The 15,325-nt window shown below is 37.5% G+C and overlaps 1 protein-coding gene across 1 annotated transcript; it reads right to left on the reverse strand.

Moving 5' to 3' along the window:
• Positions 1 to 4,862: 4,862 nt before the first annotated feature.
• On the reverse strand, positions 4,863 to 11,080 carry LOC121397723 (extracellular calcium-sensing receptor-like). Its single transcript, XM_041575037.1, has 5 exons — positions 10,795 to 11,080; positions 9,586 to 10,428; positions 7,447 to 7,674; positions 6,065 to 6,188; positions 4,863 to 5,860 (listed from the first exon to the last, which is right to left on the reverse strand). The coding sequence occupies exons 1-5, from the start codon at positions 11,050 to 11,052 to the stop codon at positions 4,944 to 4,946; spliced, it is 2,370 nt and encodes a 789-aa protein (XP_041430971.1). The 5' UTR covers positions 11,053 to 11,080; the 3' UTR covers positions 4,863 to 4,943.
• Positions 11,081 to 15,325: the final 4,245 nt, after the last annotated feature.

A 15,325-nucleotide genomic window follows, 5' to 3' on the forward strand; every position in this document is an offset into this window, starting at 1 on the left:
AGAGCAAAGTGATAATTATTTTAATTACATTGACACGGAAATACTGTTATTATGAAATCATAATAATTATATTAACTCAAAGGTTGCTTATGATTAAAATACTTCTTTGAGGAAAACTAAAAACGATATATCACAGTTATTGGCAGTCTCCTGTGGGATCGATGGTGCAATATGTGTTGAAAAATCTTTCGTAGCAGCAGGTGAACATGAAAAGGGTTTAATTAGACTTGGCATAATGTAAATGAACTGGTCAAGCAACTGGTCAAGCAATGTCAGATGAACTAATTGACAATCTGTCTGTGCAGGAACACTTTTTATCGAAAATCTATGTTTTCTGCTTGATCCCTGCCAAGTACCCCAAATGGTTTTACTAATGTTTCAACTGGTAAAGGTATGGAACTTGTTATTCAGAATACTTTTAACCTGTTGTTTTTTGGATATGGGGTAATTTAAACATTAAAAATACCCAATAGGGATGTTTGCAATAAGGATTAATTACAGTATATCGTAGTTGGAATCAAGTAGGTACATATCTAGTATAGGTCAATCTAAAAACAACTGGACTTGCTGAGTAATCAATGAAGACATTTCACTACTCATCCGAGCATCTTCTTCAGTTCAATTGACTGGAGTGGGAAGTTCTCGTCATATAAACTCTTCCACTAATCCAATCACAATGGCACATTGTAACTCTTCAAAGAGGTGACATCTGAAGAAATTCACAGAGGTGTTGATTCTGTGTAGTTGTGATAGGATTATCCAATGTGTCATGCAACTCCTAGATACAGGTGTTACTTGTGAGAGTTGCATGAATGGATGTGTGAAGTGTTCTGAAACCGCCGGGGTACAGATGTTAGAACAGCATTGTATGTAGCAGACAGGTGGTGTCGAAGGCCCCCGCCTCTGTTCAGGGATGGTTTCTCCACCTTGACACGCCTCTTTCACGCCTCGTTCAAACCAGCGTCTTCTTTATCCAAGATTTGGACCCTGCTATCTTCAAAGGAGTGTCCCTTGTCTTTTAAGTGTAGAAAGACAGCTGAGTTTTTCCCTGTAGAGTTCTCCCTCCTAGTAGGGCCGACCCCTCTACCACCCCCTACTCAACCTCCTAATCTTAAAAAAATGGCAAGCACTATTTTGGCTTCCTTAGATTGTGGGGTTAGCCCTAGTGATGGGCGAATTTATTCAGCAGGCGTGAATTCGCGCGATTTGCCGCCGGCGAATAAATTTGCGAAACGGCCGCGAAAATTCGCTGACGAAAGTTCACCCATGTCAAAAAAAGTTGTCGCCGGCATTAAAAACAGGCGTCGGTGGCAAAAACGGGGAGTAGGCGGCAAAAAAACGGAGACGCCGCACAGTTTCGTGAATTATTCACCTTTTCACGAATTTCGCAGGAAATTCGTGAATTTTCCTGGGAAATGGCACAAATTCGCCCATCACTAGTTAACCCTCCTAAACAAATTAATTTGGTAACCCACATACAGTATACTGATGGAGACCTGGCTGTTCCCAAATGATCTGATGGGATGGACAACACGCCTCCTGTATATTGTAATCACTTGAATAACAAGTCAGCCTGTGACATCTGGTGCCATTTCCATTGCCTGAGGTGAAGCATACATAAAGTCTTTTGCAGCTCTCGTAAATAGACTCAAGAAAGGAAACTGAAAAGATCAGCAAATCCAGGAAATGTTCTGTATACAACAAATGTAGGTTATAAATAGTGATGAGCGAAATTGTTCAACGAGTTTGGCTGTGAAAATGACACCCATAGACTCCAACTGGTGAAAAAAAATTGTTCATCGTCAAAAATGTGTTTGTCGCCTGTCAAAAAAATTGTCGACCAATGACTTCAACGCATTTGGAGAATTTGTCGCCATTTTGCGAATTTTCAGTGAAGCAAAACAGGTCAGATTCGCCCATCACTAGTTCTAAAGGTTTAAGTGTTCTGCACATCAGTAAAATATTAACCAAAAAAAACATGATCATGTCGGAAAACAACATATGGTTTAATGCAGTTACATTTCTTTCAAAAAGTTAATTGACTGTGTAGTTGTACATTCATTTTACATTACACATTAAGGGGCACATTTACTATGGGTTTAATATCGAGGGTTAATTAACCCTCGATATTCGACCATCGAAGTTAAATCCTTTGACTCTGAATATCGAAATTGAAGGATTTACCGCAATTCGTTGATCGAATGATTCTAAGGATTTTAATCCATCGATCCAATGATTTTTCTTTGATCAGAAATTGCTAGGAAAGCCTATGGGGACTTGGGGCAGCTGGGAAATGGACAATATGTCTAACCCCATGTCAGATTTCAAAATTGAATATAAAAAAATCTGTTTGCTCTTTTGAGAAATGGATTTCAGTGCAGAATTCTGCTGGAACAGCACTATTAACGGATTCATTTTGAAAAAAAAAAAATTCCCATGACAGTATCCCGCTTGTGTAATGTATTTGCTGGACATACTTGTCCATTGAAACTTAACTTCCAGCCGTATGCAAATTAGCTAATGCTAGCGCAACTTCGCTTTGCTTGCCGAATTAACGTTAGCGAAACTTCGCCATCGTTCAGTGCCTTGGATGCAACTTCGCATTTTAGTGAATTAGCTTAGTAGTTGCAAATTTTCGCCTGGCGAAGTGTGGCGATGTGAGCGAAGCCGTCACTGGCAAATTTTCGGAGGTTAGTGAATTTGCCCCTAAGACTAACCCCAAAAAGTTTATAAGTATATTAATAGTAAAAAGATGCCGGTTAAGAGTGTTGATTCTTTAAATAATGGTACCAATATGGTTGTAACAGATACAGAAAAGTCAAATGTGCTTAATCAATTCTTTTCTCCAGTGTATACAATAGAGGAGTCAGAGTTCCCAGGCTCACTTCATAGTTGCACTGATGGCTCAGCTCAATCTAGTCAGTGGCTAACTCAAGATATGTTTCATAAAGCTTTAATAAAAATTAATGTTAACAAGGCTCCAGGGCCAGATGGCTTATACATACGGGTTCTAAGAGAGCTTAGTTTTAGACCGGCCCCTATTTCTGATTTTCTCAGATTTACTTTCATCTGGTATGGTACCTGTGGATTGGAGAAAAGATTATGTAATTCCAATATTTAAAAAGGGATAACAATCTCAGCCTGGCAATTATAGGCCAGTAAAATTGACATCTTTGTTGGGCAAATTATTTGAAGGCTTGTTAAGGGATCACATTTAAAATATCCTAGTGCATGGCATTATGAGCAGCAATCAGCATGGCTTTATGAAGGATAGGTCATGTAAGACAAATTTGAGTGCTATTTATGATGAGGTAGATTTATGAGTATATGTGATCTACAAACGACTGCTTTCTAAACTAAGGTCTATTGGGCTTAATGAAGTCTTTTGCACATGGATAGGAAACTGGTTACATGAATGAGTATAAAGGGTGGTTGTAAATGGTACATTCTCTACTTGGAGTAAAGTTCTTAGTGGGGTCCCTCAAGGCTCGGTGCTCAGTATTCATACTTTATTTACCAGTAGGTCTTTCCAGCTGACAGGAGGTCACCCATTCTAATTAGAACAAAGGAGGTTTCGCCAAAATATTCGGAGGAGGTTTTTTACAGTGAGAGCTGTGAAAATGTGGAATTCTCTCCCTGAATCAGTGGTACAGGCTGATATATTAGATATCTTTAAGAAGAGGTTGGATGGCTTTTTAGCAAGTGAGGGAATACAAGGGTATGGAAGATAGCTCATAGTACAAGTTGATCCTGGAACTAGTCCAATTGCCATTTTGTAATCTGGATCAACAAGCAGTTAGGCAGGTTAAAATAGAGTTAAAAGGTTGATCTTGATGAACTTGGATGTGTGTCTTTTTTCAACCTAATTTATTATGTTACTATGTATGTTACAAAAGGAACTTATTAGCAGGTCAAGTGTAATCTTTTTAATCAAAAAGAAACCCAATTGCATTTGTCCATTTAATCCTTGTATTTAATCTTGTATATACAAAAAGCTTCACGTTTCAATAGAAGCTTTTCTTGTCTCCACCCCTAGAGTGCTTAGGCACATGGTCTATTGGCATGCATTTCAACGTGGTGAGGGCATGCCATGCACCCAACCAGTGTTTTTGTACAAGCTGCTGTGCAATATCTTGCTTATCAGTAGTGATGAACAAATCTGTCCCGTTTTGCTTAACCTGAAATATTTCCGTCACTATGAGAAAATTTGGGAAACAGCAAAAAAACTCATTAAAGTCTATGAGCAAACTTTTTGTAATGACAACTTTTTTAAGTGTATGGGATTCATTTTTTGTCTACTGCAACATTTTTGTCTACAATGCAACATTTTTGCGTCATTTTTGTCCCATGAGATATTTATTATGTGGCAAGTTCTTGGTGCTGTTGCATTAAACCTTACGTTGGCAGTGAAACTTATACAAAAATAATTCACTCATTACTACTTATCAGGATCCATCATCCTTTCTGGATCCAAAACGGCTCTCATGATTGCTCTGTGCATGGCTACTCTTTCGTTGGCGTACAGTTCTCCCTTAATAAATTAAACCACTTGGGCATTATATTATGTATACCACCCCCGTTGTTAAGTGTTGTGTGTTACCAATGGTTTACAGTTGTATAACAGTGATTATTTGCTTTCACGGATTTGCCATGACCCACATGAAAACTGTTCATATTTAGCTGGATCTTTATAAGTGAAGCAAAGGATTCCATATATTTCTATTACCAGGTGGAAATCATATGATACATGTGAACCATAAATAGTTTATACTTAAATATAACAAATAAACACAGAATGTTATCAGATTATTTTAAAATTATATCTGGCAGCATGAAATATACAATCAGAAAATTTTGCTTTTAAGGTACACACAACAACATAAAGATGCAATTAAATTGGACATACAAATGTATTCTAAAATGAATTAAGTCAATAGTTTTAATCATATCCCTTGCTTTCTAGCATTTCTACCTGTGATGTACTGTTTGCTGTTCAGTTCTGGGTGCAGTAATATTATATAACATTTGGGGAAAAATATGCAAACAAGAAACCCAGCACTTGAAGATAGAATGGCAAATATTTCTACTGCCACTGTCTCTTTACCCTTAGTACTGAGGTAAGCGGGTATAAATGTCACCCAAACACTGGCAAATACCAACATACTGAATGTTATGAATTTGGTCTCATTAAATGTATCAGGGAGCTTCCTAGCCAGAAAGGCAACTGATAGACTAATAGTAGCTAATAGACCCATGTACCCCAAGACACAAGCAAATAACACTCTGGATCCTTCATTGCAATCAATCACTATTTTCCCTTTTTCTGCTGCCATATTGAATTCTGCAAATGGAGCTGCCCTGGTCAACCAAATAATACACAGAATTATCTGAATCATTGTGCACACAGGGACGATATAAACTGGTATTTTCAGTCCCACCAATTTTTTCAATTTACTGTCTGGATTTGTCGCACTAAATATCAGTATGACAGTGATAGTCTTTGCTAATAAGGCAGAAACGCAAAGTGAAAAAATGACGGCAAACAGGACCTGGCGTATCATGCATGTTATTAGGTTGGGTCTACCAATGAATACCAAGGAACACAGGAAGCCAAACATTAGGGAGATGAGAAGTAGGTAACTGAGTTCTCGGTTATTTGCCTTTACTATGGGAGTCTCCTGTTTAACTATGAATAGACAGAACACAGAAAACGTAAGGAGACAAAACAAGACAGAAATAGTAGCTAAAGCAGAGCCCAATGCCTCTTCATAAGAAAGGAACTGAATGATTTTTGGAAGGCAAATTTCTTTTCTGCTGTCGGGCCATTTGTCTTCTGGGCACTTCAGGCATTCACTGCCATCTAGAATACAAGAATCAAAATGTTACAGAGAATCAAAGTTATATGAATTTAAACTGAATGATACTGTATGTAATGTTTCTCAGGTGGAGTGACTTTTAGTAAATGGGCAACAGGGGCAATTGCAATTACATTTTATTTTATATACTGTATATTTGAACCCATGCTGTCTTTATGTGTCTTTAATTAAATGATTATGGTACAGACCATTTGGATTGAGAATCTCTCCTTCAGAGCATGGTAGACAATCAAAGCAGCAGATCTTCTGTCCTTGAAGTGCAGCTCTTCTGTAGCCTGTGGGACATGGATCACTGCAAACTGAGACAGGGACCTATAAAGAAATAGTCAATTGTAAAATGTCCATGTATATATCAGATATCAGGTGCCATTGACCAGAGCTATGAGAAATGAGTGCTATTTTTTCTAACATGCAAATGTTCCTGAGTCATGTACGTTAATCACTACTGTTTAGATTAATAGACAGTGGTTTAGTGGTTTCACATCAGCTTTATCCGTTAACCTAAAAAATCTACATTGGGTTAAGAAATTATTTCTGCATTGGCTAGAAATACTATCCATCAGTCATATAGCATTAATTCCCAGAGATTCAAGGGTTTTAGACCAAAAGTAATATATCTTTATTGGCCTCCAAGTGCAAATTTAAGTTTTGGTCTAATTAAATCAGCCCTTATATAGTTTATATAGTCAAGATGTATTGCCTTACTGCACCTATCTTATTAAATAGGCCCTTTTATAGTTTATATAGTGAATAAAGTACCCCCTCTTGTAAAATATAAGGATATTATGTTACCGAGGAGTTTCATGACCATATAAAAGTACGAGGCCGAAGGCCGAGTGTTTTTATACAGGTCATGGAACTCCGAGGTAACTTCTAATATCCTCATATTTTGCAACTGGGGGTACTTTATTTATTATAATACACAAGTCTCAGTGAGTCATGTGACAGAAATGACATCAGAACTCACCGTTTATAACTGATGACATCAGAACTCACCGTTTATAAGGATATAATTTACAGGATATTCATGGTTTTTGTGTATTATATAACCATATTGCACTAATGGACCTGCCTATGTTTGCCATGGGCAAATGCACTTTGATTGGGTTGTATTACCATCTAAAGATGTCCAACAATGCAAAGCATTCTGTAATCACAACAGTTGGCTTCTTACATGATGGGGGATAGTCAAAATGATGGGTGATTACTTCCCTAAATAAATCATGTACAGGTATTTGATCTCTTCTCCCAAAACCCATATACTTTTTGATTAAAATGCATAATTACAATTTCTTTCTCTCAACTAATAAAACAGTACCTTGTATTTGATCCCAACTAATATATACTGTAATTCATCTTTCTTTGAGGCAAAGTTTAAATAGTTTAAAGTTTAAATAATTTTTAGAAGCTTATCCAAATTACAGAAACATCGCTTATCTGGAAACCCCCAGGTCTTGAGCATCTTTTATAAAAGGTCCCATATATTGATTGGAAAGGTTTGGGTCTGGAAGTGTGTTTTAATTGTATGTACTCATGCAGCAGTCCTAAAACAAACTAAATATATACTCACATGGGTGTTTTGTTGATTCCATAAAATCTTGTTTAGCCAAATGTTAAGTTCCTGGCCTTTGGGAGCACTGGCATCAAAACTACCAATATGGACGTACTGATTACTTCCATTAGGAAACAACTGCCAGTTCAAGATATCTACGGCAATAGGACTGTCCCCATTCTCATCAAAATATATCCGTTCCCCTGCGGTGTTGTTGAAGACAACTTTCTTGATGTAATGAAGTAACTAGGAGGAAACAAACAATCTGACATGACTTGCTAACAAAAATATCGCAGTTGAACATTAAACTACACTGATAGACCCTTATTAAAATTAAATTAAATACAGTATGCTTTGCATAATGAAACATTTTCATTAACAGGTGTCATTTAAAAAATTGTCCATTAAATCCAAAGCGTTTGTCATGAGAAATAAAGTGCTCATTGAGTCCCCTGCATTTGGAAAAATGTCAGTAATATTTCTGCATTTCGCGGGTTTTTTTTTGCAAATTTTTTGACAAAGCAAATTGGGACAGTTTCATTTTTCATGAAAGTGCTACATACACCAAGGGGAAACTTTAACCAGCTGAAATGCTACATACTGCAGGACTGGTCACCTCAGCTGGGCCATCACAGAATATTGGAGGTGTCATGAGACTGAATATGAAACATATTGACCTTCACAAAGAATCATAGGTGCCTCTGGACAGTATTTTACTGAAGACAAAAGTAATTTACTTTAACCTGAAATATGGCTTAAAGTGTAGAGAGCAGACCAGCTGTGCTACTGAATATATAAAACAGGTGTCTGCCTAATTGTACCAGCATCCTCACAACCCCCTCCATAACATTACACTAACTTTTCCGCATCAATACCTATAACTTGGTACATGCCAACTGAGCACCCCCTACACTTTTGGGGTTATTTATCAAAATTGGAAGTTTTCTCACCATTTTCTGAAAAGCAATCCGATCAGCACAGACTTTTCCCCGACTATTTATCAATACATTTTCACAAAAAGATCTTGTGTGGGAAAGGATTCAAGAAAATTGTGAAAAAATCTGAATCATACGATTTTTTCAAATTTGACACCCAAAACCTGCGACTTTTTTGGATTTGAATCCCAAACCACAAAATCTTCGGATTATTGAACGAAACCCAGCTAAGCTCAGACTACATGAACTCAGCAGGTTTGAGTTGGAGTACTTTTTCATTCAGACTTTTAACACCATTGGAGTTTAATAAATCTCCCAAAAAGTTTTTTTTTCTACAAAAAAAATTTGGTGTTTTTTTCCCTTTAAAAGTCCAACCAGAAAGAAATCGGACATAGGTAACATAAGTAACCAGAAATTAAAATGGATATTTGCCGCACCTTCTAACCTAATGGCTATCCCTGTACAATCATGATGAATAGTTGATCACTTCAAGACTGGAAGACACATTATCAACACAAGGTTACCATTAGATTGTGCGACGCCACGTACTCCGCTTTCTGTTTCTCTCTTGAGCATTGAATTAGTTCTTAACATAAGTAACCAACCTATGGGGTATATTTATCAAAGAGTGAAGTTAATAGTGAAGTTCCGCCACTAGAGTGAAATTCCGCCACTCTCCATTCATTTCTATGGGATTTTTATAGGCGTATTTATCAAAGGGTGAACTTTCACTTTCACCCATTGATAAATACGCCTTTCAAAATCCCATAGAAATGAATTGAGAGCTGCGGAATTTCACTCTAGTGGCGGAACTTCACTCTTTGATAAATTTACCCCTATGTGTCTTTGGTGAAGTACAGGTGATCCTAGAATGTGCTATAAAAGGTTATCTGCCACTTTTCCCTTATGCCTTGCTTCACTAAGGCTTTGTTTACCTTAGGACAAAATCATATTCAGCCTTGAGGCCTTCTTCTATCTCTGGATATCACATACATCTAATGTGGATTTTATTTTGATATGTAAGTAATAAAGTTCTATGCCATGTAAATCAGCTTCAGAAAAAAACTATAATACTCACATTTAACTTTAATAATGGCTACCATTCTTTTTATCAGTGTTTTTAATGTCACATTAATTGAACAAGGATCTTTCTGAACTCAATAGAGTGTTTTACACGTTGCTCCCCTCATACACCCTTGTCTAGGAGAGTGATATACGGTACCTGCCAAGACTGATGATTAAGGACATCAGCACAAGATCCATTCTTGAAGGGCCCTTTCCCTGGAACACAGTTCTTCATCTGGTGCAAAGCATGAGCTACTGCAAAGACTGTGTTATGCAGATTGTATGTATATTTAAAATTGTAAACATCATATATATTGGGATCGATACTGTCCAGTCTCTCCTTTCCTGTGCACCAAACAGTGCCATTTTTAAGCAGTGCTGGAGATGTATTATTGTAGGCATCATTTCCTGGCCAAACACAGTGAAAAGCATTCTCCCAAAATGTCTTCATGTAAGGATCATTTGGAAATATGGAAGGATGGATGCTATAAAGAAATTCCTTAAATCCTGGTATTTTCCCATTTTTTGGTGCTATTCCAAGGCTCCCATTTAAGGTTGTTAAAATTTCTGGCCTGGGAAAATCAGAAATAATGGACCAGCTGGATGTTCCCACCCAAACTTTGTCAGTGATATTGAGAAAAGAAATCTGTTCTGTTAAAGGTACAAGGCTTTCTATGGTGCAGAATAAAATGATCACAGTCGCTCTGGATTTCTTGATGACATCAATGATACGGTAGATGGACTCCATGGTGCTTTTTAAAGGAAGTGACTCCTGAAATGCAATGCATCCACCATATTTTTCTATGTCTCTTGTTAAAAGTTGAGCACCTGCTATACCCAAGTCATTATCTGAGTATATCATACCCACCCAGGTCCAGTTAAAGTATTTAACCAACTGAGCAATGGCATACCATTCATAGTCAAAATTATATGTAGTCCTGAGGAAGGATGGGAACTGTATTTTATCACTCAATAAAGGCAGCCCAGAAGCATAGCTAATCTGTTGAAAAATGATAAAAATACTGAACATACTGGTGAAAATGTTTAACATACGTAATTTGGTCTGAAAGAAAAAATAATTGTCTATTCTGTTTAACGCTATGACTGGAAATGGTAAAATAAACCTCTTGTCAACAGTAACTCTAAAGCAAGAAAATAAATCCAGGCACTGGGTAGATATCCAAGCACCTCTATGAGACATCAAGATAATCTGCTGGCAGAACATTACACATCTTCACTACACCTTCATGTTGCCTTCCTTGAGAATTTATTTTCATACTGAACATAAAATGTATGAACATGTGTTTTTATTTTAATTATAGTCTTTCACACAGTGTAATAAGATAAATGCAAATTGGTTATGTACCTGTGGATATCTGGTTAATCCCAAGATCCTGGCTAGGGGCATTGAGGCCATAGATGGCATGTCACCAACAATAGCCAATGGCATGTGATCCTTGTCACAGTTAAAATTTTGCACTCCATTTTTTTCCCCTGACAAAATCCATGTTGCTCCCATTAGTGATCGTACCTCGTTATAACATGAGTCAAACATTTTGAAGCCCAGTGTTATATTGGGCAGTAGTTCATTTGAAGCATTAATTTCTAGTATTGAAAATGCCATTGCAAGAAATAAACGATAATATCTTATAAGAAACCTATAAAAAGCAAATAAAAAGTGATTTAAAATATTGTTATAAAATTTAGTGCATGTTTTTCTCCAGATATGTCACTTAATCAATAGAGAAAAGATTTTTGCAGTTGGTATGGAACAATGTAGCTCAGACTTAGGCTTAGTTTTTGGCTTCAGGTCATCCATATTGTTTTTTTACCAATCTGCACCACGATAACATCAGACAAAAATAAAAGATGCTGTGTTTTGGTTTTCAAGATGAAAGTACAACCTGTGAACTGGTAGGTATGGCAGGTCATCTGTAACGTGCCACCATTTAGAGGAGGGAGAATTAGCAATTGAGAAACCTTGAGACAGGGATGCCATGTTAAAATGGTATCTACAGTACTTGTATGAAAAACACAAATAAACATATATGTCATAAAGTGTAGTTTTGCAATAATTTTTATAAGGCCTGTCTTATCTTAATGCAGGATTTCCTAGATTTCCTAAGAACTGTCACCATTTTGAATGACTAGGAGTAAAAGTTAAGGCCTTTTCCACAAAGCAAGTCTCTGCAATCTTTCACACACACAAAGTATTTTTGGACAATAATCACAGGACTTTGCTGATTTCTTTAAAAACAAAGTAGAGTCCATCCACAACGAGATTCCCACCTCTACTAACACAGATCAACTCCTCCTTCCTAAGCCCATTTCTGCCTGTCTTAATTCTTGCCACAACTTCTAAACTTTCAAGGCTTCCCTTTAACCCCCACTCATGACTTGCTTTCTTGAACCTATGCCTTCTTCTCTGCATAATCACTGTGCTGCTGAGCTTACTCCAGCCCCTGCGCACATCTTCAATTCTCCTCTGGCTTTTGGAACTTTACCCTTTCCATTAAGCAGGACTGTGTAAAGCCTATTCTTAAAAAGACAATGCTTGACCCTTCCTATATGTCAAATTACCTGCCTGTCCCACTTCTACTGCTTGCTTGTAAAATCCTAACTTGTATTGTGTATTACTAACTTTCTACTTGCCTATAATCTGTTGGACTCTCCCCAATCTGTTTCTGGCCTTCACACTGAGACTTCACTCTGCAGAGTTACAAATAATCTTCAGGTTGCCAATGCTAAAGGTAACTATTCTATCCTAATCCTCCTTGACCCATCATCTGCATTTGATACTGGCTACTCTCTTCTAATGCAAATTCTGGATTCACTTGCTATCCGAAACCAGACTGCATCTTCTCTTTCTTCTTACCTTTCTAATGGACCATTCAATGTCTCTTATGCTAACAAAACATCATCTATATTTTCGCTTAATGTAGGGGTGCTGCAATGCACCTTTGGTCCATTATTGTTCTCTCTGTACACTCTGCCTTTGGGAGATCTCATCTACTCATTCGGCTTTAATTATCATTTATATGCTGGTGATACCCAAATATATTTATTTATCCCTTCATTAACAGCTGAAACTGTGACTCAAATCTCTGCCTCCAATCTCCAACTGGATGAACCAAAACCACATCTAACCAACCTAACAAAATCTGAACTGATCATCTTTCCACCTAAACCTGGTCCTACTCCCTCATCTGTATTGATGGCATGCTTATTAACCTTGTCAACTCAGCAGGCTGGGGTTAATCTTTGGCTCATCTGTCTCCTTCTCTGATCATTTAAACACAACTGTCAAAACCTGAAAGTTTGAACCTGAAAAACAAATATTGCCACAATTCATCCCTTTATTTCACCTGCTACAGCTAGGATGTTCATACTCTCATCCTATCCCTAGTAGACTATTGTATCCTTCTAACTGGCCTCCCTAACGCCCATCTCTCCTCACATAGGTCCTTATTATTGTTTTTCATAAAACAAAGAATTACTTCCAATATCCTCTTCATAACCTTCAAAGCCCTTCATTCCTATGAACCTCACTACATCTATTCTCTTGTCTCTCCATATGTTCCCTGACAACTCCTCCACTCCTCTCAAAGCAACTGCTTGATCCCAACTATTACTGCTGTTTCCTGCCTTAAACCTTTCTGCCTTGCTGCTACTTACATTTGGAATTCCATTCCTTATCTCCTCTGGAGAGAATCCTCCCTCTGTTCAGTACTAAACTCAAAAGACTTGCATAACACCTAAACTTGCAGCTGATACTTATATGGCACTATCTGTGTATGTAAGTCACCCTTTCATTTAGATTGCAAGCTCTACAGAGTACTCACCTCCATCTTCTTGATACTTCTTGATGTTCATGATACTAAGCTCTTAATCTTTATTGTAACTGTACTTTGTATTTTATTTGTATTTATTATTGGAATGACCCCCCTGTTTGTTCTATTAATATTATTAATAATATTACATTGTTCTGCTGTAAAGTACTGCATTCTCAAGTAACTCAAAAATATACATAAATACATACAAAAATACACACACACACAAAAAGAGTCCAGAAGTGTCAGATTTATGCTACACACCCCTTATTTATATCAGCCATCCTGTTCCTTCCATGTGGACATTTCTATAAAGTTGTTAGAGATGTTAAAAGAATAGATTTAACTAAATGACTTTAGGATAACATACCTGATACACAGAGGAGGCTGTGGCCATTCCCTATAGGTTATTGTAGGAGTAGTTACTTCTAGGTGGGCAGGAAAGAGACCTCCCAGCATGATATCCCCAGGCAATGAATAGCCAAATATATCTTCAGTAAACAGTCTGCATCCTTCTAATGGAGTTTCACACCCAACATATTTATACCATACCAGTATTAGGAACAAGTGCAGATGGTAAAGGCAGATTAGAAGCATGTTTGCCTAAGACAATAAGATCTGAGAATATTAAAAGTGAAAACTTGATATTGTACCGTAAATGCATTTTTATTGGAATTGTTATCAGACATAATTTTTTTATACTGTGCTATAAAATGAAGTTATACAACATACATAGTTACATAGTTAAATTGGGTTGAAAAAAGATAAAGTCCATCCAGTTCAACCCCTCAAACTGAAAACCCAGCATCCATACACACACCCCTCCATACTTTCACATAAATTCTATATACCCATACCTATACTAACTATAGAGTTTAGTATCACAATAGCCTTTGATATTATGTCTGTCCAAGAAATCATCCAAGCCATTCTTATAGTCATTAACTGAATCAGCATCACAACATCACCCGGCAGTGCATTCCACAACCTCACTGTCCTGACTGTGAAGAACCCCCTACGTTGCTTCAAATGAAAGTTCTTTTCTTCTAGTCTGAAGGGGAGGCCTCTGGTACGGTGATCCACTTTATGGGTAAAAAGGTCTCCTGCTATTTGTCTATAATGTCCTCTAATGTACTTGTAAAGTGTAATCATGTCCCTCACAAGCGCCTTTTTTCCAGAGAAAACAACCCCAACCTTGACAGTCTATCCTCATAATTTAAGTCTTCCCTCCCTCTAACCAGTTTAGTTGCACTTAGTCTCTGCACTCTCTCCAGCTCATTTATATCCCTCTTAAGGACTGGAGTCCAAAACTGCCCCCATACTCCAGATGAGGCCTCACTAGGGACCTATAAAGAGGCAGAATTATGTTTTCATCCCTTGAGTTAATGCCCTTTTTTATGCAAGACAGAACTTTATTTGCTTTAGTAGCCACAGAATGACACTGCCAATTGTGAACCAATGTAATCAGGACCAGACTGTGAGTATAAATTAGCCTGGCAAAAAAATTAAAGCAGGCCACATATAAATGTACGACATTGGTGGTCAAGCCCCCGATAAAACCAAAAAGCCCTGGGGATCAAGGTCTCCCCATAAAAAGTTTAAAAAAACATCTGTGGCCAGCCAACCAAAAAAACACATTGGTAGCCAGCCCCCTGGGCATTTGCATGAACAACCAGGAGGCCAGTGTGGGCCTGACTATAATCAAATTAGTTCTGCTGAAGCTAGCTACAAAATACAGATTGTTCAAGCAGACAAAGTTTTTGGAAGAAAGCTGAAAAACTGGTTCTTGGAACATGTTCCGGCCAAGAAAGTGAGCTCCAGGGTTGGGTTTGAAAAGTAGCAATACAAACTAATTTTCAAGCATGTCCCCTCTTTGGTGACCACTGACCACTTCCCTCTGATCACTGATTCAATGTATCTATACTACACAGTTATCAGAAAGGGGTCCAGATGGATAGGGCCATAAAATAAAGTCGGGACATAACAGCTTAAGGTTGGTTGTGCATTTAAAAGTTTCAACTCGCTTATACTACAATGCAGAGTTTTAAAGGTTTTTAATATGAAAAA

The sequence above is a fragment of the Xenopus laevis genome, chromosome 8S, assembly GCF_017654675.1.
Source record: "Xenopus laevis strain J_2021 chromosome 8S, Xenopus_laevis_v10.1, whole genome shotgun sequence".
NCBI classification, from domain to species: Eukaryota; Metazoa; Chordata; class Amphibia; order Anura; family Pipidae; genus Xenopus; species Xenopus laevis.